The following is a 25,514-nucleotide window of genomic DNA, read 5'->3' as shown; positions in this document are numbered from 1 at the left end:
TATCAACTCTCGAAAGTTAGTAGTATTTAGGCTACGGTCAACTTGACGCTACAAATACTTTGAAGCGTTCTTCTTCTCTTTCTTTCTTCGTTGAAAGAAAGGAGAAGAGGAATGCTTCGAAGCATTTGTAGCGTCAAGTTGACCGCAGCCTTAGTTTGATTAAAAAGATGATCTACTATTTCAAAATATTCTTTGATAATGATTTTCCTGAAACTCACTCAATTTAAATTCCAAAATTCAACTTGAAATCTCTGTTAAATCAAACTGTATCTTTGCGCCATCTTCCGAGAATCGTTAACGTTATCTGTCATGAGGGTATTTAATTGGTTATTAGTTCGCATGACGTCATATATTATTGCCAGTTTACAACGCCGTGTATTTGTATCATATACTATAAAGCCGAGACGTAATATACAAATAGAGATAAGAAGTACAAACAAGAAATACAATATGATATTATTTATAGACATGTTTCTTAATGTTTTATTTTTCTTTCATTCTTTTTATTCTTTGAAAAGATGGACAGATTCATTTTCCGTCTTCGATAAGGTGAGTCAAGCCTACATAAAAAGATGTGTTTTAAAGATTAGAACAGAGATTATATCGCGAAAATAATGTTCGTGTATTATGACTCATCGCTGGATATCCCTAAAAGAAAGTTAATTTTCAAAAATGTACGACAGATTGCGAATTATTCTTGAAGCATTTCTTAAATATTTTGTACCGCGCCAAAAAACATATTTAATCAATAAATAATGTTTATTGCTTTATTTATATTTTTTATGCGCTCTTATATTTATAAAACACAGGATAAACGCGCGTACACAATTTTTTTACCTTTCAACTTTTTAACTCATTTTTCTCATTAAGGAATTTCTTCTCTTCCGTAACAACGTTTTTCTCAATGCCTGCGCTCATAAAGATAAAAATTATTAATCTTTTATTTGTCTTGATTCTCATAGCATGATAACGATCTTGATGTTGAAAACCGTGTTTAAGTATTATATCAATTCTCTATAGAACTTGTCCATTCAATTTTTCGTAATCGACAATATGTATTATTGTCACTTTTGAAAATTCTTGGATGACCATTTGTCAACTTTAATCTCATTCACTATTTCGAACTACACAGACATGAAAAGGATTGTGTAGTTAATAATATTAAAAACTGTGCCGTTTTTGCAGAATTCAATAATAATTTATAATAATAAAAATAATGTAAGAGAAATCATAATGCAAAAAAACCAGAATATATCAGAAATATCAGAATATTTATAGATGAATAATTGACATGTTGCAGTACATCGAAGAAATCTTTAATTGTCAGATATTTAGCCGCGAAAACGCACATATCGATGAGAAAACAACTCAATGACGTCATTCGATGCATTTAGAAATTTAAATTTGAAAATTCTGTAGTAACGAGACGACACGTTTACGGAATTTGAAACTGATACGATTCCAATATTAAAAGTAACATAGCTTTCGAGATACAGGAAAGTATTTCTTCCTGATAATAACAGTTGCTAACAAAAATTTCGCATGTCTACTACAAATCTTGTTGGTAGAAATATAATAGAATCTACTGACAAAATATGACGACAGATTGACTGCAGAAACCGAGCAGAATCTACTATTTCGTAATTATTTAAATAATTATAAGATAACAGATCCTACTAAGTTTCTACCGGTAATCTGCTGTCATTTATTTTCTTTTTTTAAATTCCTCTTGTGTAAATAAAGATGAGAGATTTAAAATGTCTTCAACCTTTTCTTCAGATCATACAGCAAAAATCTGCTGTCAGATTATACCGACAGGTTCTCTTGACAAAATGTGAGCTTAATGCGAACAGGCCATGCCAATCTGTCACAGTACGTTCGAATCTACCGCTGAACTGACTTTTCTCTGATTTTTCAAGAAACCGAAAAGGGCTATGTACGCGCCTTACTACATATATAGTACTGAATCGATACAACGTCTCTACACGAGCGAGTATCGATGCCGAAATGCCCGGAGCGTGATATCGATACTTTCAAGTCTCGGAGAGTACAGTCAATCGGAATACAGTAGTTCTCGTCGTCGAGTATTCTGATCTATCTATCTATTCGCGAAATACCGCCCGCTGCATCGAGAGAAAAGTATCGACGCGGTTTCTCGTCTCGCGGTATCGGGGAATCGGTGGCGAGACCAGAGACTTCTGGGCCGTGGGTATGTACTCGCGAATGGCCGACCCCATCGTCGTCGTCGTTTCTGTCAGGCGCGCCGCTCGCTACGGGAGAGCCATGTAAATGTCCGTCGCGGCCGCGAGGAAACGCGTGCGGAGAGTTGAGAGTATCGGCGAAGCGAGGCGCGAGGTCCGGGCGCGGCGACACGCGCCGGAGCCGGAGAGGAACGCGAGACTTGTGAGGAAGCGAGGTGCCGCGGGGACTGCGGGGAGTTCGACGGTGTGTCGAGTGTCGAGTCGTAGGCCACGAAGATCCACGCCGGGGTCGAGAAGGAGGAGGATCCACGCCGCGGAGGGCGATCGTCGTCGCGAGTGGCTCGAGAACGGGCCCCAGGAATCGTCGTCTTATCTCGGGATAAGCTCAGCGACTAGGGCGGATACGCGAGATCCGTCATCACCTGAAATAATACACCAGGACAATTAGAGAGAGAGAGAGAGAGAGAGAGAGAGGGAGAGAGAGATCACGGGCGGATGCGTCGCACGACGGTGATGCCGCCGCCGTCGACGCGAACCTCGCACGCGCTCCGCTGGCTTCCTTCGGATTTGGCCACAGGCGAACGGACCGTTTTGTTCTAATGGGTCGCGCCGACGGAGCACGAGGGTGTCGCGGCTGAGTCAGACTGCGGGGCAGCAGGAGGAGACTAGAGATTCCTCCCTCGGTATCAGCCGTGTCGTCTGGGAGACCCTGCTTCCAGGGATACTGGATCAAAGATAACACTTTGCTACGCTGAGAACGCACACGAGTCGCTTGTGTTCTTGAGAAGAAGAAGTTGTAGTCTTGTACGTGTTCACTGTCGGTCTTTTAGAATGATGTTTGTAAATATCACATGGGATTTTTCCAAAGATACGAGGTTGCCCTTCGTGTAGATAACTGCATATGGTATCTAATTGAAACTTATTTCAATAAAATACAAGAGTATATTTTATTTATTTGTTGAAGATGTACAAAATATTGAACAATTTTCCAAAAAGCAGTAAACAGTCTTAACGTACGAGTGAGAGGTCTCAAAGAAAACCTGCTGTGTGCTTTTAAAAATTGATACTATAATTGTAAAACATTGCTCAATGAATATCAATGTTACAGACCTAGTTATGGAGGATAGTATGAGTGTAAAGTCGATGGAATCAGTGGCGACAAGCGATGAATATGAATTTGTAAATGAAAAAGGTACTAGCAAGCAGCAGCAAGCCCTCTTAGAACCACCCATGCTAAAAATCGCCAATAACGGTAATCTGGAGGACCTGCAAAATAATCTCCGTGAGGTCTGTACATTTATCGAACTTATCGTGACGCCCCCTAATCTTAATAGATAAGCTTTAATCTAGAGGGGATCCCCTTTAATCTAGATTCATAACTGATAAATGCCATAGAGTAATGTGTCTATATCTGCTTTGTGTGACAAACGCAGATTTTAACAGAGGACTCAAAAATGGAAGGAAGTGAATTTAAAGTGACGGGTGCTAGCCAACAGAACCAAGAGAAGATGAAGAAAGTGGGCCACAGTAAATTTTACGACGTTAGTTCTTGTATTGTCACATCGGAGAAGCAGGACATTATGAAGCCCGAAGATTATCTTGAAGAAGGTAAGTTACGCTAACGTGTCTGTAAACAATAATAAGCAATACGAATGTGATGGACTTTAGATCTAAAAGTACATTTCTGTGATCCAGAATTGAATACATTGTCACACGTTCAACAAGAATGCACTATTTTCAATGGTGTTACGTATTTGGGAGCAGCTGCCATAAATGCGCCAAAATCAGAATGCGAAATCCAACGTAATATGAATATATTAAACGCAGAGCAATCCTTGAATTTAGGAATAAAGATTTCTGTCTCGGTGCCGAGTAGTTCGCAAGGTTCAGTTGTGTGAGTAATCTAATCTGTATCCAATTTAATCTGTGTCCAATCTAAATTTAAATCTATACACAAAAAGACTATATATATATATATATATATTATATGATGAAATAATATATACCACATAATTCTCTTTAGTCTATACGATGCTGGAACACAACAAGCTATCGCGCGTTATGAAGTCCAACGTATTCTATTTTATGCACGTGGTGAGAGTGCTGGTTTATGTGCAGCATGTTTTGCTTTTACATGGTCACACGGGGATACTTTAGAATCTGCCATTTACCAATGTCATGTTTTCCGCTGCGATATACCAGAAGCGGTACGTTTTTATATATTATTGATTATCATATATATGTAAATACATTTAAAAATATGGCTGTAGTATTATATTCTATATTTACAAATCATAATTTCACTTTAGTATGTTTGTGATAGAAACGTAACATGTATAAGACATAAATATAACATGTAGTCATTTTTTTGTATACATTTTTTATATATAATGATTATATATATGTATGTACAAAATAATGTGTATCTTAATCTGTAATTATTTTATGTAGGTTGGACAAGTGTCAGCCTGCTTTTCAAAAGCGTTCCATAGAATACCACGTTCAATGACAAGTTCTTTAACGGGCAGTGACTTTAACGGTTTCAATCCTGGTGAAAAAGTTAATTCTAGAGTATTTATCTTTGAAGTCACTATGGAAATAAAAGAAGAAGATGGAAAAGGTGGTTTTAGTACAGTCCCCAAGGATAGAAATTGTTTTAAATTACGAAGCAATGTGGCAAAACAAGTTTGTTTGAGTATCCAGCAAGTGTCCAGTAAAGAAGGTGGTATTACGCTTGAAGTCGAGAGATGTTTCGGAGTTCTTGTTAGCCCTGGGCGAAATGTTAAACACAGTGATATGCGACTACTCGAGATGGTAAAGAGAGATTCACACCAGCAAGTTAATTTTATGTCTATAATCAGCTCAGATGTTCGCAATATTACAACAATTTTACAGCAAGTTAATACTGGACCAATAATGCAAGATAAACAGTGCTATAATATTTGTGGACGTTGGGATCCTGCAGATCCCGCTTTGGAAACTCTTAATATAGAAACTCCTAGAGAGGGTAAAATATTCATGACCGTTGCCGTTGATCTCGTTATTAGAGATATTCGAGAACCAGTAAGATTTGTGATAGAAACGTCAGTTAAAGTGTTTCCACAAAACGAGAGATTTTGGTACTTTAATAAAAGGAATCTCGTGCAACAGTTTTATCTTAATTCCAAAGAGGTGAGCTGTCCTGATATTCTTATAAGACATTATGTTTCACAAATATTTATCAGCTTATATTACATGTTATTTTTTTTTACAGGTAATTTCTGGGGATGGTACAGAGGTACATTATGAAGTACAAAGCATAGAAACATCTGGTGAATTAGATAGAAACAGATTAAATCTGGCTCTGAATCTGGCATCTTTAATTAGATCTCCCTCTTTAACTAGCATCGATACACTGACACCTAAAGAAGAAATAGATTCAGGTAATAAACTAAATTCTAAAAGGAGTTGGCTCGCTATTTTACTAACATGAAATATGTTTGTTAATGTCTCAATTTCTGCATATAGACGGTGATGAACCTATGTTAAGTGGTACAGGCGAAGTTTCGAAGGACTGCTCGGCGGATGAATTGGCCAGCTGGGCTGAAGTTTTAGATAGTTGGCAAGTTAACGAGCAACGTCCGAAACTTCTTATAAAACTGACAAAACAAGGAATTCCTGAAGCTTTACGCGGCGAAGTTTGGCAACGTCTGAGCAATTGTGACAATTCGCAAGAGATGATGGACAAATACAGAATGTTAATCACGAAAGTGAGTACTTGATATAATTTTATACAATAAAAAATGGTTAATGTTTTTTCTCTGAGATATAACATGAATTTTGATGATACACAGGAGAGCAGCTGCGAGAGCGTAATTTTAAGGGATATCAATAGAACATTTCCAGCCCATGACTTCTTTAAAGAAACAGGTGGTTTAGGGCAAGACTCTTTATACAGAATAAGTAAAGCATATGCTGTTCACGATGAAGAGGTTGGATATTGTCAGGGCCTCAGTTTCTTAGTTGCTAGTCTGTTACTGCACGTAAGTAATTGTTGTACAGTTTTATAGAAACTAATTTTGTAGAACTGGTGATAGGGTTCTTCACAGATGATACATTTTATAACAGTTTGTAAAGTATTTATCGACAAAAACAAACTTGAGTATTTCTTCTAGATGCCCGAAGAGCAAGCGTTTTGTGTTCTGGTCAAATTAATGTACGACTATGGTCTTCGAGATTTATACAAGGATAGATTTGACAACCTTTACATGCGATTTTATCAATTAAATCGTTTAATAGAAGTGAGTTGTGGCTAATCTATATGATAATGTCACGTTCATATGACAATGAATTATGCTATATTTTCTACAATTTGCTTTTAGGATCAATTGCCGGAACTTTATAAGCATTTCTGTGATCGCGGTGTAGAAACGCACATGTTCGCCGCACAATGGTTTCTAACTCTATTTACTGCTAGATTTCCATTATATCTTGTCTTTCATATCTTGGATGTATTTCTTTTACAAGGACTCGACACGTTATTCCAAGTCGCCCTCGCTTTGTTAATGGTAAGTTATTGTAAGCAAGTTAAAAAGTTTATAATATGTACCAACAAAATATATTTCATCGATATATTTTTTTTACTATTTTATCGATTTAATTGATATGATTCTTTACATTTATTCTATAAATAATTTTACTTTTCAGCTTTGTAAAAAAGAATTATTACAACTAGATTTTGAGAGCATATTAAAATACTTCCGGGTACATTTACCAAAACGTTGTCGAAACGAAGAAGTTGCACGCTATGTTATGAAGTTAGCTTGTTCAGTGACATTGAAGAAATTGAAGAAATATGAAGCAGAATTTATGACGTTGAAAGGTAACTTTATATTCTACGTTTGAATACTTCTCTGTTCACCTTTAAACACAATGTTCCATCAATTCATTAGGGAACACTACACTGTGCTGTACATGCATGTACATTTCGTGTATAGTTCAGCAATCATTGCCTGTTGGTTGTGAATTTGTTTTCAGTGTGGATAGAAGCTTTAGGCACATACGAACCTTTATATTTATAGACATGCCATATTAAAAACTAAAGAGTCAAAGATTCTTGGCAAGAGCTATTGCTAATAAAACTACATATAAAATACAACGAGTTCTTAGGCTGTGCCAATAGAACCTATAAATATTTTTTTGTAGTACTTAGAATAGAATTTTTCTAAAATCAAATACAATCTAATTAAAATACATATAAATGTATATTGCTATGTTTTGATAACACGATAGTACTAGAAATATAGTAAATTAAATCTATCAAAAAATAATTTAATATTATAGATATATTAATTAAATATAAAATGTATCCAATCTGTACGTAGGACAATATGCTCGCGCGTGTATATTTAACGTTTATACATATAAATTCGACAATAAATACATACGAGATAGAACTTCATACTTTCTGAGCCAAAGTATGTATAAAATGTTTCTAGTCTCATAGCATTCACTGCATCAAGTACTCAGTATATAACTTTCTTATTAATAAATGTATTTGTAAAAATTTTATAATAAACTTTACACACACAGCTCTCTATATTTAGGTGATTTAGAAATATGAAATGGACATTGTATAATTACTTTATGGTCAGGTGGTGGTTTTGCTTGCCTGTATATTTTCTTGTTTCCAAATCTGAGTATTTGCCACTTGGCGAAAGTACATCACCGAGAGAGATTATTGTTAACATAAGAAATTTGTTGAACAGAACGCAGTTTTAAAAGAGAAGAGAAAACATGGAATATTTTCCTTGGAAGATACAAAGACTTATTTTAAAATTGCTAGGATGTAATAGGACTAATGTGTGAAAACCGCTTACATCTAATTACCTTTCAATATAAAATTCTATTTTGGTAACCCTAATTTATATTGTATGCAAGTAATTATATCATTATCACACGTATAAATCTGTTTGGTTTCATTTTTTCGTTGCAAATAGCTCTCAGTTTATAATACTGCTTGAATGTATTGTTCAGTGATTAGTTATTAATGATATTATATTAATGGTTAATTATCAATGATATTAACAATAATTTTGTTGAATTTTTAGAGACTTAAAGATATATTGACAGATTAATAGATTTATTATTATTATCAATTGATGTTTTATTATAGAACCCCTACAATTATGAGATTTATTTAAATACGTACGAGTAAAGTGTGAAACTCTTGAATAAGAGGATATTAAAGACACTTAATAATGTATTATTTTTTTTTGTCCCATTGATTGGGCAACGAACTGATGAGTAACTAATCAAAATATAACTTCCACAATACAAAATACTCATATCAAAAATTATAGAATTGTTATGTTGTATTCTTTTTGCGCTGTTGTGTTACAATGGCTATACATGTCTCAATGCGTGCTGTGAACATATAGTATATTAATACCGTGTGTTATAGACGAGGATGTTCTGTTTCATGTTATCAAACCTTTATTGTAAGTTTAACTTTGTAAAGTATTATTTATTTTTTAATTATATCACATTGGAAAAGATGATGACATTTGTTATTAAAATCCATGCTTATCGGCTGTAGCGCTTATATATACGACCTCCTGTATTGCCTTTTATTTATATATTATTTATTATTGCTTACTGAAAAATAAATCATCTCAGAGTACTTTTAGTTTTGTGAATTACCTTTTTTATCCGTTAATATCCTGCTCCTAATGAATATCTAGTAAACATTTGCACTTCCTACCTTCATATTTTTTGTTTTTCTTGCTATATTTGGGTATGCATGACGCATCAAGCGAAATTATCAGCATTTGTTTGTACTATACTAATTACTTCCTATCTATAGAAGTAGTGTAGTGGCGCAATATAAATGCAAAAATGCTAAGCTAAACGATTATGATTAACAAAAAAAAAACAAAAGTGAAATAACTTAAAATATAAAATATGTACTAGGAAATTATCTAATCTAGAGATTAGATCTAGATTAGATTTAATAAATTGGGTCTACGGATCCGAGTAACGTGTAAAAATATTTTTACAAAGCTATTATTTAAATAATCCTATATATCATAGGTCGTTGAAGTATGCGTAAGCTGATAAGCAATAACATGACTATAGACTGACTAATCATATTAGATAGGAGCTTTCACATTTGCGTATACTGAAAATGCAATATGTCATTTGTACAAAGTTAAACCTAACACAGTTAATGATATGATACTATATAGTGTGTACCAATTATTATATTATTATATATTAAAATATGATTCACAATAGTCCTGATTTTTTTTAACTGGATATGCACAAAGAATAAAGTCAGGCAACTTTATAAAAATATTTCGTCAGTCAAGTATATATTTTTTACGATGTTCCAAAATGTGATAAAGGTGCGAAATATTCATGGAAATTTCGGCTATCAATATTGTTGTCACTCAACAAGATATATCAAGCGAGATAAAGATATCCAATATCAGCTATATCAGCGGTTTAAATTTGGCCGTAGTATATTTCCTACAGCAGTATATAGCAAAACCGCTCGCTCGCGTGTTAACAAGATATCTGTATCTGTCAGTTATGCTCGGACCATCTGCTTTTAACGTATCAGTGGTGCAAGTATGAGCCACGCAACGAAAGAACTAATGAAGAGTAAGAGAGGTGTACTTTATATAATATCTAAGTGTGCAATGCTCAGAAATTACTTTTTGTTGCAACTGTTATTAAATTTTTGGAGGAAATACATATAGTTTATTATTTTAATAATACTTTTATGATATACGCGGGACATTCAAGCACGTCTAACGAAATAAAAATATATAAAATTCTTATAGCAAAAAAATATGATTTATACAACAAAATAAAAGTGAATTAAAAAATATCTTTTGTAATGACTACATTGCATACTATTATGCAATTGTGAATTTTAGGGATTTTAGGAATTTGTAATTATTAATTTATAATTATACAAGAGAGAGAGAGAGAGAGATTAAACATTTAAAAAAGTCCCGACACAACGTAATAAATATAATCTGTACAATAAACTCTTAAATTTGCCTAAATAAGAATTGTTTGCTTCTCGTGTCACAGAAGCACAGGAAAATGCTGACGAATACAGTAACGAGGTGGAGCAACTACGCGGTACAGTGGCCAGAAATGAAGAGGAGAAGCAAAGATTGGAGGCAGAACTCCTGCAGATTAAGGAGATGCTACAGCGTGAGGTAGCTCGAGCAGACGCTGAAAGCCGCAGAAGCAATGTCATTATAGCCGAATACAAACAGGTATTTACAAGATATTATATTGTAGATGGTTCAGTTCCAAATATTATAGAGAGCTGCAAGAATATTTACACGTTTGTAGATCTGTCAACGTTTGGAGGACGATTACAATGCTGCGAAGACAACGTTGAGCGAGCTACGGGTGTGTTATCTCAGGTTTAATTTCGCTAGTGTTTACACTCTTTATCGAGCACGGACTCCGACAACGATATGTTTCAGGCGAAGGTTTCAAAATGCGAGAAATGTAGGACGTGTATAATGGATTCGTCGAACATACTGGCGGATATCGCACATCCTTTGGAGAACCGAATAGATCCCATGCTTCACAGGGTGCAGGAAAGGGTGCGCGAATTGGAATTGGAGTTGGCGCAGACGAAATTGGCACACGTCGAGGCCGAGTGCCGGAATCAGGTGAGCAACAGGGACACATTTTGCATAGCTGACCGTCTGAAGATCGAAGCACAGAATGTAACGCGAATCGTTTGGCAGGATCTGACGCATCAGTTGCATGCCACCGCTTCTGAGCTGCAAGCCGCGCGGAACAGTTGGCCGTGGCTCAGCAAAACCTTATCTAGCATAAAGGAAGCGGCGAACAAGAGGGAAGCAATGACTCCAACCGCGCTGAGAGATCTGAGACGCGACAGCGCACCTGGGGGCGATCTGCACCATCTGATACATTCTCGTAGCCGTGAAACGCGGGACAGTCTCAAGGAAGTTGTGTGATGCAGTAAGTACAAAACACAATACTTCCTAAAAAAAAATAGCACATCTTTTATAATGAAATGAATACAGAAGTAGGATGCAACAGATTATATATAGTAGATGCTACATAGCTGTGTAGATATAAAAGGTTCTTATCTCTGCTTTAAAAAATATTCGACGGAGATATTCCCTTGACGAGTAAAATATTTCAAATATTTTTTAAAGTAAAGATAAGAACTTTTTATATCCGTGTGACTATGTGGTGACACTGGTTTATGCAATCTGTTGCAGCTTATTTTTGTGATATGACTTTAATACCCTTTCTGTGCGTACATATTAATGACATCCCAATATTCGATATTCTATCATATTATTTTCATGTTTTCGCTATGCAGGCAGAATGCCATTAGGAGGAGGAGAATACGTACATCTCGGAGTCATGTGCCGGGCACGAATGTGTAAACATGATATATGTTCGTAGTTACATATAATGTACGATTTGATCTGTTAACTCGATGTATTCTTCGTCACACTCCCCATTCGTATCGCACATTAAGTGCTTTTGATCAGGCAGCCTTATTTACATGACAGCTGATATTACATTGAAAATCTTCATTATGATCCTGTTACATTTGTTAAAAGTAGATTTGTTTTTGTGATTTTTTTTCTTTTTTTTTCGACACCACAAGTATAAACGCTTATGTTAACGCTATTTTTTATGTTAATTTCTTTTTCTTCCTTTCATTCGGCGTATACAATATATACGCAGCGTAAACGCAATGCTGTGCTTGATATAAAAATTTACGTAATACCACGCGGGTTACTAACGATAAACAATCTATCGGAAAATAGATTGTTACGTTCGCAAATACGATAAATTATTTACAATAATAGGAAATAAAAGTAAGTACATATGCCGCGTTTTGTATGAAACTAGTCTAAGTATGAAAGGGAGAAAATGCTATAGAGACTTCTATCTGTACATACAGTAATTTTCGAGTAACAATAGTCATTACAATTCTGCTGGACAAACGCGCGATTACGGAGAAATCAGAATTTACATTGTAACAGAGGCAATTATACTCATAATTTTCGTTTACTTTTCTATTGATTGATTTTCTATTATCTAATTTTATCTGGACTAACGTAACATTCCAAAATAGTATGAATGCGTTTTCTTCCACGTGTCTTTATTATTAAGTCCGCTACTCTGCAATAATTTCAATTCAACTGGCGTAATTGATAATTATATACGTATGTATAGTTTTGACAATTCTACTGACACAATATTCCAATAATTCTACTAACCCACATATAGCGTTAGGTTTGATATCAAAAGCTTTCACTATCTTAGTTTTATATGTACTTTTGTCACCGATAAACACGCGAACTGTATATTTTAATTTCCTTTTACACCATGAGACATTAATCATAAAAATGTAGTAGAATAGATTGTGTAAATTACACGGTAGGTGTAAGGAGATATTTATACCTAATCCCGTTTAGTTACACAATTTGCACTTTGTTTTGATAAAATTTGTAGTAAGACAAACGTTACTAAAAAGCCATAGATCATGGCATTAAGGCACTACTTAAAAATGCAATTCCATTGATGTGTAATTTTGTCTAGTATTATAAGTGTTTCAACAATAAATTTGCTATATACTTGTAGCACATTCTTGACTGTCAAACTTAGCTTCGTAAGTCGTGCCATTTACTTATATATGTATGCTATATTTATTTATATAGATTTACAAGGAAGAATTAAAAGATCACAACTATTATGCGAAAAACATTAAAACTGCATATATATATATATATACATATATGTATATACATATATATATATATGCAGTTTTAATGTTTTTCGCATAATAGTTGTGATCTTTTAATTCTTCCTTGTAAATCTATATAAATAAATATATGTATATATTACAATTACATATATATATGGAGGGGTAAAAACCACAGTGATGTAAGTCAAACATTTTAAAAAATTTGACTTACACCACTGTGGTTTTTACCTCTCCATATATGAAGTTACATCCATATATGAAGTTACAAGCATACTTGTGCTATTAAGTTGTGATGATGAAATTTATTGAAAGAATCGATACATGTTTTTTATTTCATTTCTTTATTAAATTCAATTTATTAAAATTATTAAAGAGTAATATGTACACGATTTCAAGCAAAGTTTATGGTCACGTTTGACTTATGCTCTAGCGAATAACCGCTTGTATTGGAAAATGGAAGACTTTATTTCTGTAAATATTAAAACCAACAGTCGAAATCGTCTAACTAACAGAATCAAGTAAAGTCTTAGGCTAACTACGTATAAACCATTGTATACCCTGTAATTTCATTCCACTGAAATAAAGAAAGATATCACGTTTCCATGTAAAATATTTAATATTAAGAAGCTCATAACTTTTATGCCATATAATGTGTACATGTTTATCTGTATTAGGATAAAATATATTGAGAATATTACATCTGTTCAAATTTTATATCGATTTTATTTGTCCAAAGTTTTTGCATCACTGCGAACTTAACTGTGCAGTTTCAGTCTTAGATAGGTAGTTTTAACGAAATTATCAAAGAATTACAAAAATTAATTTAACATTATCACGTTTGCTATTTATCTACCAGATATCACATAGATGATACGTTACGCTCTGTCAAAACTTAACATATTAATACATTTTCATAAATCACATTAAGAGCTAAAATACGATATTGAAAATAGCTAACAATTAATGAACAAATCATAAAATTGTAAGAAAATATATGCAACTACATATGTAAGTCGATATGTGAATGTATGTATTAAATATATATAAGTATAATGATTATATATTATATATATACACATGTGGAGGGATAAAAGCCATAGTAGTGTAAGTAAAATTTTTTAAAATATTGACTCGCGTGCATAGATGCAATCTATACAATATACAAATTGCAAAAAATAAAAATTGTTTTCTTGCGATTTTCTCCAAAACGAAGCAAAAATAAACAAATTTCTAAAGGATTTTTTTCCTTAGTTTATCGATCCCTTACACACTCCCGAAGTTTTGACATTTAATTTGGGGACACCCTGTATATTGTATAGATTGCATCTATGCACACGAGTTAATCCTATCTAAAAAAAGGCATGTTAATATTTTAAAAAAATTTGACTTGTACACTATGGCTTTTACCCCTCCATGTACATACATGTATGTATGTATACATGTATGTATATGTATATATGTATAAAATGTTAAGATTAATATCATGATAATTTGGCTGCTTTCCGATATTCACTGTCAGTACTGAAAATCTCTAATTTACGTCACATACACTATACATCTTCAGTATTGACAGTAAATATCGGAACACAACCTTTGAATAACAAGAATATTTCATATTCAAAATAAATGGAGAAAGGCATTCATTAAATTTCAATATACTTTTATGGTACAAAACTGGAATTTGAAAAATTTTTGCAGTCATTGAAATGAGAGATGGAAAATGGAAATATCATGAATTATACATTCAATACATAAAATTAAAGTAAATATTATATCATACTTAATAATTTAATTTTTATCTATTTATTTATCTAGATGTCTTATTTTACATAAAACATTGCATAGGCTTGAAATATTTAATAATATTTCACACACATTCATTTCAATCATATTTATGTCAAAAATATATAGAAAGAGGTAGTTATTTATCCATATGATTTAAATAAATAAATAAAAAATTAAAGTATTTTAAGTATTTTAAGATACAATATTTTATGTCTAAAATGCAAACAAGAATATTTCTCAAGATTATTACTTTTCAAGCCTACACTGCAAACTTTGTTAGGAGCAAGAAGAATGATATGTAAGATAATACTGTAATGCTGCAATCATATCATCATGCTTTACCTCCTCATTCTCTCTTTCTCATTCTCTCTCTCTCTCTCTCTCTCTCTCTCTCTCTCTCTCTCTCTCATTAAAAAAAATCTATTTACCATGTCCATTATCATTTTCCATTTCATTGTAAGCTATATCACTCTCACTCTCTGAAGAACTATCAAAACCTTCATCGTGAACTACATAGTTAGCATCATCTAGAAATATAAATATTATAAATATATTATCTTTAAAATATTATGCGGATAAGTCTAGAGATATAGAGGTACAGTTACCTGCAACTTCGTCAGGAATTCGCAGATTTTGTCGAGCTTGCATGTCAAAATCAAGCGGATTTGCCATATCCAATATTCTTAGTAACCATATGGGAAAACCGTTCTGCATTACGTAAATATCGTTTTCATTCTCGAGATCATTCTCCAATACATCAATCAGCGGTTGTAAGTTTTCGATATCGTTAGCATCCACAGCCATCATATTGTTACCTTCGTCGTCTCTATTGTTATTTGCCAGATCGCCATTTTCCACCTCAATCGGTTCCAAGACACCGAGTCTCGGCGCTTCCGCAACGCTCGGCGATTCAGAATCTGGTATCTGATCCTGAGCTATGCTAGATAAATCATATTCCGGTGTTATATCTTGCGCGGAAGCTGAATTTGGATAGCCGGAATCCATGATTTCGGGAGACCAACTGTTCGGAGGCGTCTCAAGCGGAGAAGATGGTTTAGCTTCAACATTATTCGCTAATCCAGCAATATTTGATGCAGCTTTACTTATACCAACAATCTCTTCACTTTTCAGTGATGTGAAGTGAACATTACTTGTATTCTCCTCACTACTTTTACAAGGTAAAAACCTATCGTTTTTTAAAACGCTAGTTTCTTTGGCACAATCAGATGAAGAGCATTTGTTAACACTATGTGACTTGGAATTGGAACTTACTAATTCTCTAGGCGGATTTAAACCCTTTTTCCTCATACTTGACTCTGCAAGATCACTAGTCATATTTTCTAAGTGTGCTTTTGGATCAGTATGATCTGTTTTTGCTAATGTACAATATACACTTTCGTCTTTGTGATTAACATTCTCATTGCCTAGTGATAAGACGTGATGTGCATCTATATTTTGTATATCATCCACAACATCAGACTCATGATTGATTATGTCATTTTCCGTGATTTCGTGATTAGTATCTAGCATTAATTCTGTGGAGATAGAGCTATCAACACCACTAAATTTCTTATTTTCTAAACACAATTTTTGTCGTGTGCTATTACTAGCAGAAAAGTCTATGTCGTATTTTGAAGTACTCATTACATCACTGCTTGAAGAAGTTACGTTAATTGTTTCTGTGACTCTATTATTAGATTTCTGACTAGATTCTAATAAACTACTATTAGTACTATCCGATATAGCTTCCTCAATTTTTTCTATTGTGCCCAATAAAACATTACTATTCATTGCAGGCATTAGTTTTTTGTGTTTGTAACTTTTACTAACAATGCCAGTAGCGGATATTTTTGTACGAGGTGAACTTGTGTATTTTGGTTGATTATTAAAATTGCTACTACAAGCATCTGATGACATCACATCTGCCAGATCACTGTCTTCACAAATTTGATTTTTATCTGAAATGTCTCTCCCTTGTTCAACATCATAATTATAATAATTTGAAGGTGTATGTGATAAAAAGTTTAGTTCGCTTCCTTGTGTATCTTTCTCTGAAAAACTTTCCTTAAAACAAGGTATATCTTTTACAGTAGATTCTTCTGTACTCACAGCTGCTTCAGCTATTTCAGATTGACAAAAAGTACTGTTTAATAAACATTGGTTGTTGATTGACGATTGGTTTTGATTATATGCACTAAAATCTTGTAAAGAGTTGTCCATTTCAGAACCGAAGCAAAGCGACGCTGGCGAAGTCGATGAACGCGAAACGGGCATATGCGACTGAAAGTTTAACATTGAAGCAATTTCTTGTGTAGTTCTTAGATTTATCTGGTCATTTTGTAATACAGTTGGTTCTATTATAATACTGTCAATTGAATTTTCTAATTGCAAACTGATGAGCTCTGCTGACATAGCAGAAGCAGTTACTCGAGCTTCTTCTAATTCTTCTACCTCATTTAAAGTTAAAGGAATTGAGTCACTTGGAAGTTCTCGTTCAGTATATACTAAAGATTCTGCAGTATTTCTAACTTCTAAACGTTTGATATCGTCGTAAGTTGCACATGGTTCTTCTGCCGGTTGAGCTTCTTCTACTAAAGAATTTTCGCCATCAAATAAATAAGTGTTCTCTTGGTTAATAGAATAATTTTCAGGTATGATAATGCTGGGTTCCTCGTGCCAATTTTCAATATGAGGATTTTCCGCAGACGAATATTCTTCATTTGCATCCTCATGTATCTCATTTGTAAGTGGGCCAGATTGATAATCCCACCCCTCCTCATCCGTAAAATCGGGACTGTCACGCCAACTATCAGGATGCAGAATTCGTTCAGATAAATGCTCTTCATTTTCATCCGCAGATATATCATTTATGCGTGGATTAGTTCTATAGTTCCATCTTTCTTCATCTGTAAAATTGGATTCTTCATGCCAAATATCAATACGTGGATTTTGTTCAGATAAATATTCATTTGCATCTGGTATCTCATTTGTAGCATTAAATTCTTCATGCAAACTTTCATTATGTGGATTTTGTTGGGATAAATATTCTTCATTTGCATCTGCAGGCATTTCATTTATGGGTGATTCAGTTACATAATCCCATACGTTTCCCTGATTTGTAATATGAGGTTCCTCGGTGCTTGAATCTTCATATTCGTCGGTCTGTTCGTCATTATCACTCTCCTCATAATACTCGTCCAACATTTCATCATCAGAAGAAGGCTCGGAAGGATTGAGTACTACCGGTCCATTTTCTCGATCTACAACGCTCCAACCTGCATCTGTTAGAATCGACCTCAGTGTTTCTCTCGAGAGGGTATACTTAGTCATGAAGAACAGTATACGGTCTAAATATATTTCATAGTTTCTGGGTGATTCTTCATTATATAAGTCATAGGATAAATAATGAATATAATATATCGCGTCATCTAATATTTTTTGCTCATCTGAACGACTGTCAGATCCCATATGATAATTATATTCAGCTACTGTTTTAAATAATCCCTGTTGTCCATTTAATTGAACATATTCGTCTGGTGTTAGAATTTCTATTATTGATTGATCTCTTGGCAAAATTCGATGAAACACTGCCATTTGTGTCAACGCACCTAATTCTTCAGTGCCTTCAGGTCCATTACAAATTCCGTGAAATGTCACGCTATAATATGGATACCTTACCACAATATTTTGTGCCCTGTTAACAATGTAAATTAATGATAAAATTGGTAAAAATTAATTGAGGTAAGTTTTCAAGCTTTATACACAACTCACCAGTCTTGAAACTGTTTCCTGGTCCACTCAAACTTATGATCTGGATGTCTGTAGCCTGACAAACGTGGAAATACTACATTAAATTCCGCATTTGGGGTTGTTATTATTGCTACTTCTGGCTTGATATAACCAAAAATATTAAAAGGGAGATTCAATAGTGTATCTGGATATAGATGCTCAATCCTAGAATTTAAAAAAATATTTTTCTAAAATAAGAGATAAGTGAATAGCTTTTATATAGTAATGTTCATGCAATATAAGAACATACAATTCGATGCAAATTACAGCATTTGCATGCTTCAACTTTACGTCATTGTGTGTTACACTGCCTTCACAAATCTCTATCGTAAGCTTCCTTTCTCGGCAGGACAGCATTTCTGTGATCAATGGCGCTGCTTTGCTTTGGTATGTTTCCAAAATTTCCCTGTCCACGTCCACGCAGAGTATCTGTTGAACTTCTGGTATAGCTTTCAAGTAATGCAGGAAACCTAGCTCTGCGCATCCAAAGTCAACGACCTGTGGAAACAATTTAAAAATACAATTATATGTACGAGACTATGGGAATTAATGCACCGAGACTAACAATTTTATATTTTGTTTATCAAATGATATCTAAAATAAACATCAAGACATTTAGAGATGTATAGTGATCTGTCTCGTAATCTCTCCTTACAATAACGACTCCACAAATAGTGTTATTGTAAGAACATCTATGTGTATATTTACATTAGGCCTGTTCTTTTTAGTTCAACTTCTTACACGGTTTCATCTTTTCTTTTTTTCTCTCCAACGTGAAAAGAAAGAGAGGCAAGATGGACCGTGCAAGCTCAGCTAAAAAGAACAGGCTTATTGTTGCAACAAAATATATAAGTGTCAATACCTTATTCAGCTTTCCTTTGTATCCGTTGAGGACATCCGTCACCGCACAGTATCTCTGTACGTACGCCGGTGGACAGAAGTTGTTTATTGTCTTGTGTGTCCACCAGGACGTGACTTCCCATTCCGGAACATCGTCGAACGGGTCGAGCGTGTCGTCGCGTTGCTCGAACAATTCATCCTCGGTCGCGATATCAGGCAAGAGCGTCGTTCTTCTGACGCGATACCTGTCGTATATGCATTTGCCCAGCAAGTAGAGCACGTGGAACAGTAGGCCGACCATATTCGTAAAATTCTGCGACTCCTTACAACACCGCTTCGCAAACGCATACCGCTCTGTGTACTTACCAACCGACACGGCGCAGCGCGCATGGCGCGCGCAGCCCGCGCAGCGGCTTCTCTTCGATATCGGAAGATTCCGGTACATGCGCAGTGAGGCGAGCGCTAGCAGACGGCTTGCTTAGGATTCAGTCGCGTATGTATGCGAGGGGACTTGTCAGGCTTTTCTCGCGCGGGGGAAGAAATGGGAGAGGAAATTTTCTATCAGATATGTGTTGTAATTTATGGATCGACAGCAGTCGGCTTTATTAGCCTGTTGCGTTTTTGCGGCCGACATATAAATAAGTAAATATTTGTTGCAAAGAAAATTGCAAAAAATATTATTCGAATCTGATATAGGGGGGTATTAGGTATATATAGATATTGCATAAATAAAATTTGTATAAACGATTTGTTGTAGTTATAGAACTGTTATCATCATTGTCATGAACGTTACAATTCGAATCAGATCATAGTTTTTCTCGACTTTTTTCGCCACTTATCTTTTTTTTTTGTTTTGTTGCCATTGTTTTGTTCTCCGATTTTCTTTCTTCACCCTCTCTAATTTCATCTTCCCATCTCATTGTCAATTTCGGACTATGTACCTGCAGATATACTTTTTTTCTTCTATCGGTTTGCTGTTTAATTAAGATGTACTTATTGTCATTCTGCTCTTCGCTTATGTTGGTTTTGTTTTTATTCGGACCGTTCTATCTATTTCACCAGTTTGGTACAATTCGTTATTTATACGCCACGTTCTAATACCTTCATTAATTCCCTTATGGACAGTGCAGAAAATTTTCCTTTGAAAAAATGTTCGCAGGAAGTTTTCATATCTCAGCTGTTTTAGATGAACGAATGTATGAAAAATGTTGGAAAAAAAAACAATACGAGAAAATAATTATTTATTTTTTGAACGTAAAACGAAAACACGTGCGCTTGTATAAAATTAGGAATCAGATAAACTATTTCAACAAACTTCCAAAAATAAAATAAAAATATGCTTAAATGATTGAATCTTTGATGATGTACTTGTTTATGCAGATCAATGGAGAACGACTGTGTCGCATACATTTGTATATATCTTTCTCATGAATATTGTTATGTATTGCTGGTATTTGGTATTTATATTCCAGTAAATACTTAAAATAAAAATAATTCACGTATATTTTTAATGTATTTTTTTCGTGTCATTTATGATATGTAATTTATATGATAAAATGTGAAAATATCACATTTCGAGAAATTATTGCGCTAGTTTTAAAGATAGCGTAAGTAGCGTAAATAATCTGCATTTTCGATTTCGATTTCAAAAGCTTAACTTATTCGTAACTTTCTTCTGTTACGTGCGGTATTTTGAATAGGCCAATTATTATCAGGCACGGCCATCAGCTGATAGCAAAGCAATATTACTCAGCCTTGTATTCATGCAAACAACAAGATGGTTTGACTATTTTTCCAGTATTGCGATATACAAATGTCGGTCTCCCACTCTTCACAATTCGCATGTCTAATTTGCGCAAAACGAAATTAGCTATAGTGATGGTCTTTACGGGAGGTCCCTATTACTAGTATCGTTAAAATTGTCGAGGAAAGATAAACTCACCTCGAGCAGTAATTCGCGTGTATTTTATTTTACTCGAACACGAATTCGCGTATTCAAGTAAAATGTCTCACGTCGAAGATTTCCAAAGATGGATCAGCGAGGTGATGCCGAGAATTATCGAGAATCTTGGACTGGACGTCGACAAAGTTCGGTACGAGATATTCGAATTTGGCAGCATTAGTATTATGTCCAACTTGTATCGTATAAGCCTGCAGTTTGAGAACAAGACAAACGGACAGAACGAGGAATTGTCTATGATCCTGAAGAGACCCATGCTGGGCTTGGGCCAGATTGCTAAAATCGACCGTCAATTTCACAACGAGATCCTGTTCTATCAAATGTACATCCGACCGGACGAAATCTACGCGAGATGCTTGTACGCCGAGAAACGACCGCCCATCGATTCGGTAATCGCCCTGGAGAATGTCAACAAACGGGGATATTTTTCTTGTCCGTATTTATTGCACGACCCCCCATTGGAATACACATTGGCGGCGATGCGCGAGTTGGGACGGTTTCATGGCAAAGGGTACGCCATGAAAGAGCTGCAGCGGGAAAAGTTCTTCGACATCGTGGCACGAATTGAAACAGTTAGATACGAAAAAAGGGTGGAGAATCTCTACGAGGCCTATAGCAACATCCAACCGTTACGAGCGGTGGAATATCTTCGCAGTCTGCAGGGCGATGCGATTTTCTGCGATAAGATGGAAACCTTACTCTCGAACTCGTTCGATGAAGTGATGATAAAGACAGTCCAACCGCTTGAACCTTTGGCTACGTTATGTCACGGCGATTTTACGGTGAGCAACATTCTCTTCAAGACAGAAGACGATGGGCAATATCGCACGATGCTGATCGATTTCGCGCTAATCATGTACTCGACGCCCGTTGTCGATCTTTCCACATATATCTTCATGTGTTGTTCGAATGAAGTGAGGAAAGACAAATTTTCCGAGATCATGCGGGCCTATCATGACGCGCTGAAGGAGTATCTGTTGGACGTTGGCATTCAGGACATTGAGAGATACTCATATAACGCTTTGTTGGACGATTTTAGGAGGGGTGCTCTCTTCGGTTTCATTCTCATGTGTATCTTTTTACCAGTATTATTAGGATATCTCAGCCCAGAAGTACTAGTACGAGAAATAATAGATTTGGGCCCTTTGGAAAGTGCAAAAAAGCAGAAATACTCTGGCGGAAACGAAGTATCCAAAATACTAGCTGAGGCATTGCTGCATCTGAGAGATCTTGGCTGCCTGAAACACGTTTTGTAGTCACGTGAGATAATTCGGATGAATAAAATATAATCATTGATTAATAATAAATTGATTAATAATGTATAAAATATAATAATTGATTAATAATAATGAAATATATGTCAAAAGCTCTTTAAGAGTGTGTAATCCCATAGATTCATAACTACTAAAAGTACAGAATTCATTTTATAGATATTATTGCATCTATCACTGTTATTTCTACATATAGTTGCGTAATATTCTAACTACGACTACAGAATTGCGGGACTAATTAGATGTAAACAATGTATATGTAAATTACACTCAGTTTTGAATATTAATATTGCGCGATATTATAGTTAACATCATATATTATGGTTAAAAATTCTTATATCTTAATGTTTTAAAAAATTAAATAATAAATACTTATATATATATATATATATATAATTTTTTAATAATAATTAAAATTGACCGTGAAAATATCTTGAAAATATTATATAACATCAATTTATATATACGTATATTGAGTTGATTTTATAAATAAGTTGCGCTATACATAATTACGAAATCACTTCTTCTGAGAAACCCATATTATCCACTACCTAATTATTTATAAACGAGAAAGACTCTATTTTTATATTTGACAACGTTTGGCTAATGTCGTGACAATTCGACCATTGGTTTTGGTCAGATTAATCGTCAAGACTTTTTTCGATCATGGGTTTTGGTCGTTTCTAATTATTTATATCTAATAATTTTATTTGTTGCAAGTAGTTAAGAGTGTATTATTTACGAATCAGTACTAACAATATTACATTGTTTTTTAAATATAAAAATTCAATTTGTTAAGTAAAACGGAACTTATTTATAAATCATTGATTATACCTTGTTCCATTAGAATTTACAATACTTTAAAGCTGAGCTTATATATATATATATATATATATATATAGTGGATTGTCTTATAAGCGTTTTATATATTTACATATTTAAGTAGATGTTAATATGTAATGATGACTTTATTTTACTTTAACTAGAATTTACTCTATATGTTGTATATCTTCAGCACTTATCAACACTCGTTTAAAGTCAGTTTGTACTGCTGATGAAAGAATTGCAGCAGAATTCTATCTTTCGCGACACATAATATTATATATTACATATATTACAAAAGCCACAATATATCGTAATATGTCACGACTTCTTATAATCTACTATATTTATCTACTATAATTATACTAAATTGTGCGTCTTGTTTATATATACATTTTAGTGCAAATTGTATGCTTCCTTGATAACGAAATGGACTTGTTCAACGATAATGTTCTATAACATATGCTATAGTGTATGCTTTTTATGGAAATGTTCTTGCATTTCCTTCTTTCGAAAAGTTAATTTACTTACTTTACTTTACTTAAAATAAGCAATAATGTACAAGATTAAGAAAATGGGCAATAAAATTATGGGCAATATAAGATTTTGGAGAAATCTATAACAGAAATACAATTTTTATTTTACACACACCATCGAGAAGATATCGGGTGTCACTGAAGAAGAATTACTTTTATACATTGAGAAAAAAATATATTTAGATACAAAAAAATATTTATTTAGATGGCTATCAATAGCTTATTTACTTAATATATAATTATACACATATTTATTTAGAATTAGATATTTTTATTTAAATTAAGTAAAAATATCTAATTCTAAATAAATATATGTGTATTATATTAAGTAAATAAGCTATTGGCAGCCATCTAAATAAATATTTTTTTGGATTTAAATATTTTTTTCTCAGTGTAGCTAGAATTTATGGCGTTAAAAAAATTGTACTGAGAACGTTCGTAGTTCGTTATCTTTCGACCATAAAATAAATTAAACATTCTAACAGTGGAAATGTATCGTCAATTATTTTTTAGATGAATATACTGCCGTTACAATAATTTGAAAAGCCATTAATTACCATCGTTAACGCTCTCTTATCGTTTTTTGCATTATTTAATATGAAAGAATAACATGTACATGTACGTTTTAACTTACAATAATTTACAAAGCACATTCTTACTTTCTATTTTTACTTACCTGTTTCCCGTTTATTTTTAAATTCCCGGTTATTTTTAAAGTTTTAAAAACTTAATTGTTATTAAATTTTCTAATTATTAATAAATACGTATATAGATGTTACTACGATTGATATATGTTGGGTGTGTGTGTGTATGTGTGTGTATATCTATATATATATATATCTTAATTTTTTAAATAAAATTAATTCAAGTAACTGGGTTATTCGCGCCACATTGAAGATTTCGATAGTTCGAGAATCGCAACGTCGCGTTTCGATAGATTTCGCACAAATCAGGCGGTTCTTCGCGGAATGTACCATGGCAAACTCGGATGCGAGTCGCTCCGTATTGTTCGCAATTACTGCCGCGTTTAGAAACGAATCTTGTGAGAAATTATCTCGAGTGGCTCTTGTAAAGCGATAGATATTCGTCGTGGTGTATCGAACATCGCGTACGGTAGGCCAGTATCGCGATTTTAATATTGACAAACTGTCCGACCGAATCGAACGAAATCCTGTTTGAGTGTACTTTACACCGTTATTCTCTCACCTAAATATAAGAAAAACAACGAGTGACGCATGATCATCTCGTCAGGTACGTACAAAAAGGATATCATTTTTTTTACATTCTTATTAAAATATTCTTGAATCGCCAGTGCGATAATATTATATTTTTTCTTTAAGCAATATACACATGTGTGCCTGTGGTTGGTTTTTTATATATCCAAATAAAAATGTATACATGTCGCTTATTTGTTACAACAATGACATAGGTAACTAAGGCCCAGTTCCACAAACGTCGGTTAACTTTTAATCTTAGATTAACTCATTCTTTGTCTCTTTCTAATGTCTCCCTTATGTCCATTTCTATCAACGCAGGTTAATT

General features: G+C 34.0%; 3 protein-coding genes across 6 annotated transcripts; 2 read left to right on the top strand and 1 right to left on the bottom strand.

Moving 5' to 3' along the window:
* Positions 1 to 1,999: 1,999 nt before the first annotated feature.
* Positions 2,000 to 13,568, top strand: Gapcena (GTPase activating protein and centrosome-associated). 4 transcript variants are annotated; one of them, XM_071701976.1, is made up of 17 exons: positions 2,006 to 3,105; positions 3,310 to 3,488; positions 3,635 to 3,809; positions 3,897 to 4,095; positions 4,225 to 4,408; positions 4,653 to 5,372; positions 5,455 to 5,623; positions 5,709 to 5,950; positions 6,035 to 6,223; positions 6,356 to 6,481; positions 6,563 to 6,748; positions 6,888 to 7,062; positions 10,284 to 10,474; positions 10,554 to 10,613; positions 10,691 to 10,882; positions 10,961 to 11,198; positions 11,569 to 13,568. In XM_071701976.1, the coding sequence occupies exons 2-16, from the start codon at positions 3,318 to 3,320 to the stop codon at positions 11,192 to 11,194; spliced, it is 3,213 nt and encodes a 1,070-aa protein (XP_071558077.1). In that variant the 5' UTR covers positions 2,006 to 3,105; positions 3,310 to 3,317; the 3' UTR covers positions 11,195 to 11,198; positions 11,569 to 13,568. The 4 variants fall into 4 exon arrangements, with proteins under 4 accessions (XP_071558079.1, XP_071558077.1, XP_071558075.1 ...); XM_071701974.1 differs by having other exon boundaries at positions 2,007 to 3,005; XM_071701977.1 differs by lacking the exon at positions 2,006 to 3,105 and having other exon boundaries at positions 3,293 to 3,488; positions 4,653 to 5,015; positions 5,097 to 5,372.
* Positions 13,569 to 13,672: 104 nt separating this feature from the next.
* Hen1 (Hen1 methyltransferase) lies at positions 13,673 to 19,765 on the bottom strand. The gene is made up of 5 exons (XM_071701973.1): positions 19,406 to 19,765; positions 18,794 to 19,041; positions 18,526 to 18,708; positions 15,360 to 18,448; positions 13,673 to 15,281 (listed from the first exon to the last, which is right to left on the bottom strand). Exons 1-5 carry the CDS (start codon positions 19,682 to 19,684, stop codon positions 15,175 to 15,177), a joined length of 3,906 nt encoding a protein of 1,301 aa, XP_071558074.1. The 5' UTR covers positions 19,685 to 19,765; the 3' UTR covers positions 13,673 to 15,174.
* Positions 19,766 to 21,280: 1,515 nt separating this feature from the next.
* Positions 21,281 to 24,038, top strand: LOC139770211 (uncharacterized). The gene has a single exon (XM_071701972.1). It carries the CDS (start codon positions 21,388 to 21,390, stop codon positions 22,597 to 22,599), a length of 1,212 nt encoding a protein of 403 aa, XP_071558073.1. The 5' UTR covers positions 21,281 to 21,387; the 3' UTR covers positions 22,600 to 24,038.
* The last annotated feature ends 1,476 nt before the right edge of the window (positions 24,039 to 25,514 follow it).

This window comes from Temnothorax nylanderi, unplaced genomic scaffold (genome assembly GCF_030848795.1).
Source record: "Temnothorax nylanderi isolate EJ_2023f unplaced genomic scaffold, tnyl_v1.0 TNYL_tig0028_pilon, whole genome shotgun sequence".
Classification (NCBI taxonomy): domain Eukaryota; kingdom Metazoa; phylum Arthropoda; class Insecta; order Hymenoptera; family Formicidae; genus Temnothorax; species Temnothorax nylanderi.
The sequence above is the reverse complement of the archived record's forward strand: the minus strand, read 5'-3'. Positions and strand labels throughout refer to the sequence as shown.

Bases quoted from the DNA above. Each gene is read 5' to 3' on its own strand.
- Gapcena (XM_071701976.1), top strand. From the start codon at position 3,318: ATGGAGGATAGTATGAGTGTAAAGTCGATGGAATCAGTGGCGACAAGC. The intron at 7,063-10,283 runs GTAACTTTATAT...CTCGTGTCACAG, and splicing joins AGAATTTATGACGTTGAAAG to AAGCACAGGAAAATGCTGAC. The intron at 10,883-10,960 runs GTGAGCAACAGG...ATCGTTTGGCAG, and splicing joins AGGCCGAGTGCCGGAATCAG to GATCTGACGCATCAGTTGCA.
- Hen1 (XM_071701973.1), bottom strand. From the start codon at position 19,684: ATGGTCGGCCTACTGTTCCACGTGCTCTACTTGCTGGGCAAATGCATA. The intron at 18,709-18,793 runs GTATGTTCTTAT...TTTAAATTCTAG, and splicing joins GCTGTAATTTGCATCGAATT to GATTGAGCATCTATATCCAG. The intron at 18,449-18,525 runs GTGAGTTGTGTA...CATTGTTAACAG, and splicing joins AGGAAACAGTTTCAAGACTG to GGCACAAAATATTGTGGTAA.
- LOC139770211 (XM_071701972.1), top strand. From the start codon at position 21,388: ATGTCTCACGTCGAAGATTTCCAAAGATGGATCAGCGAGGTGATGCCG.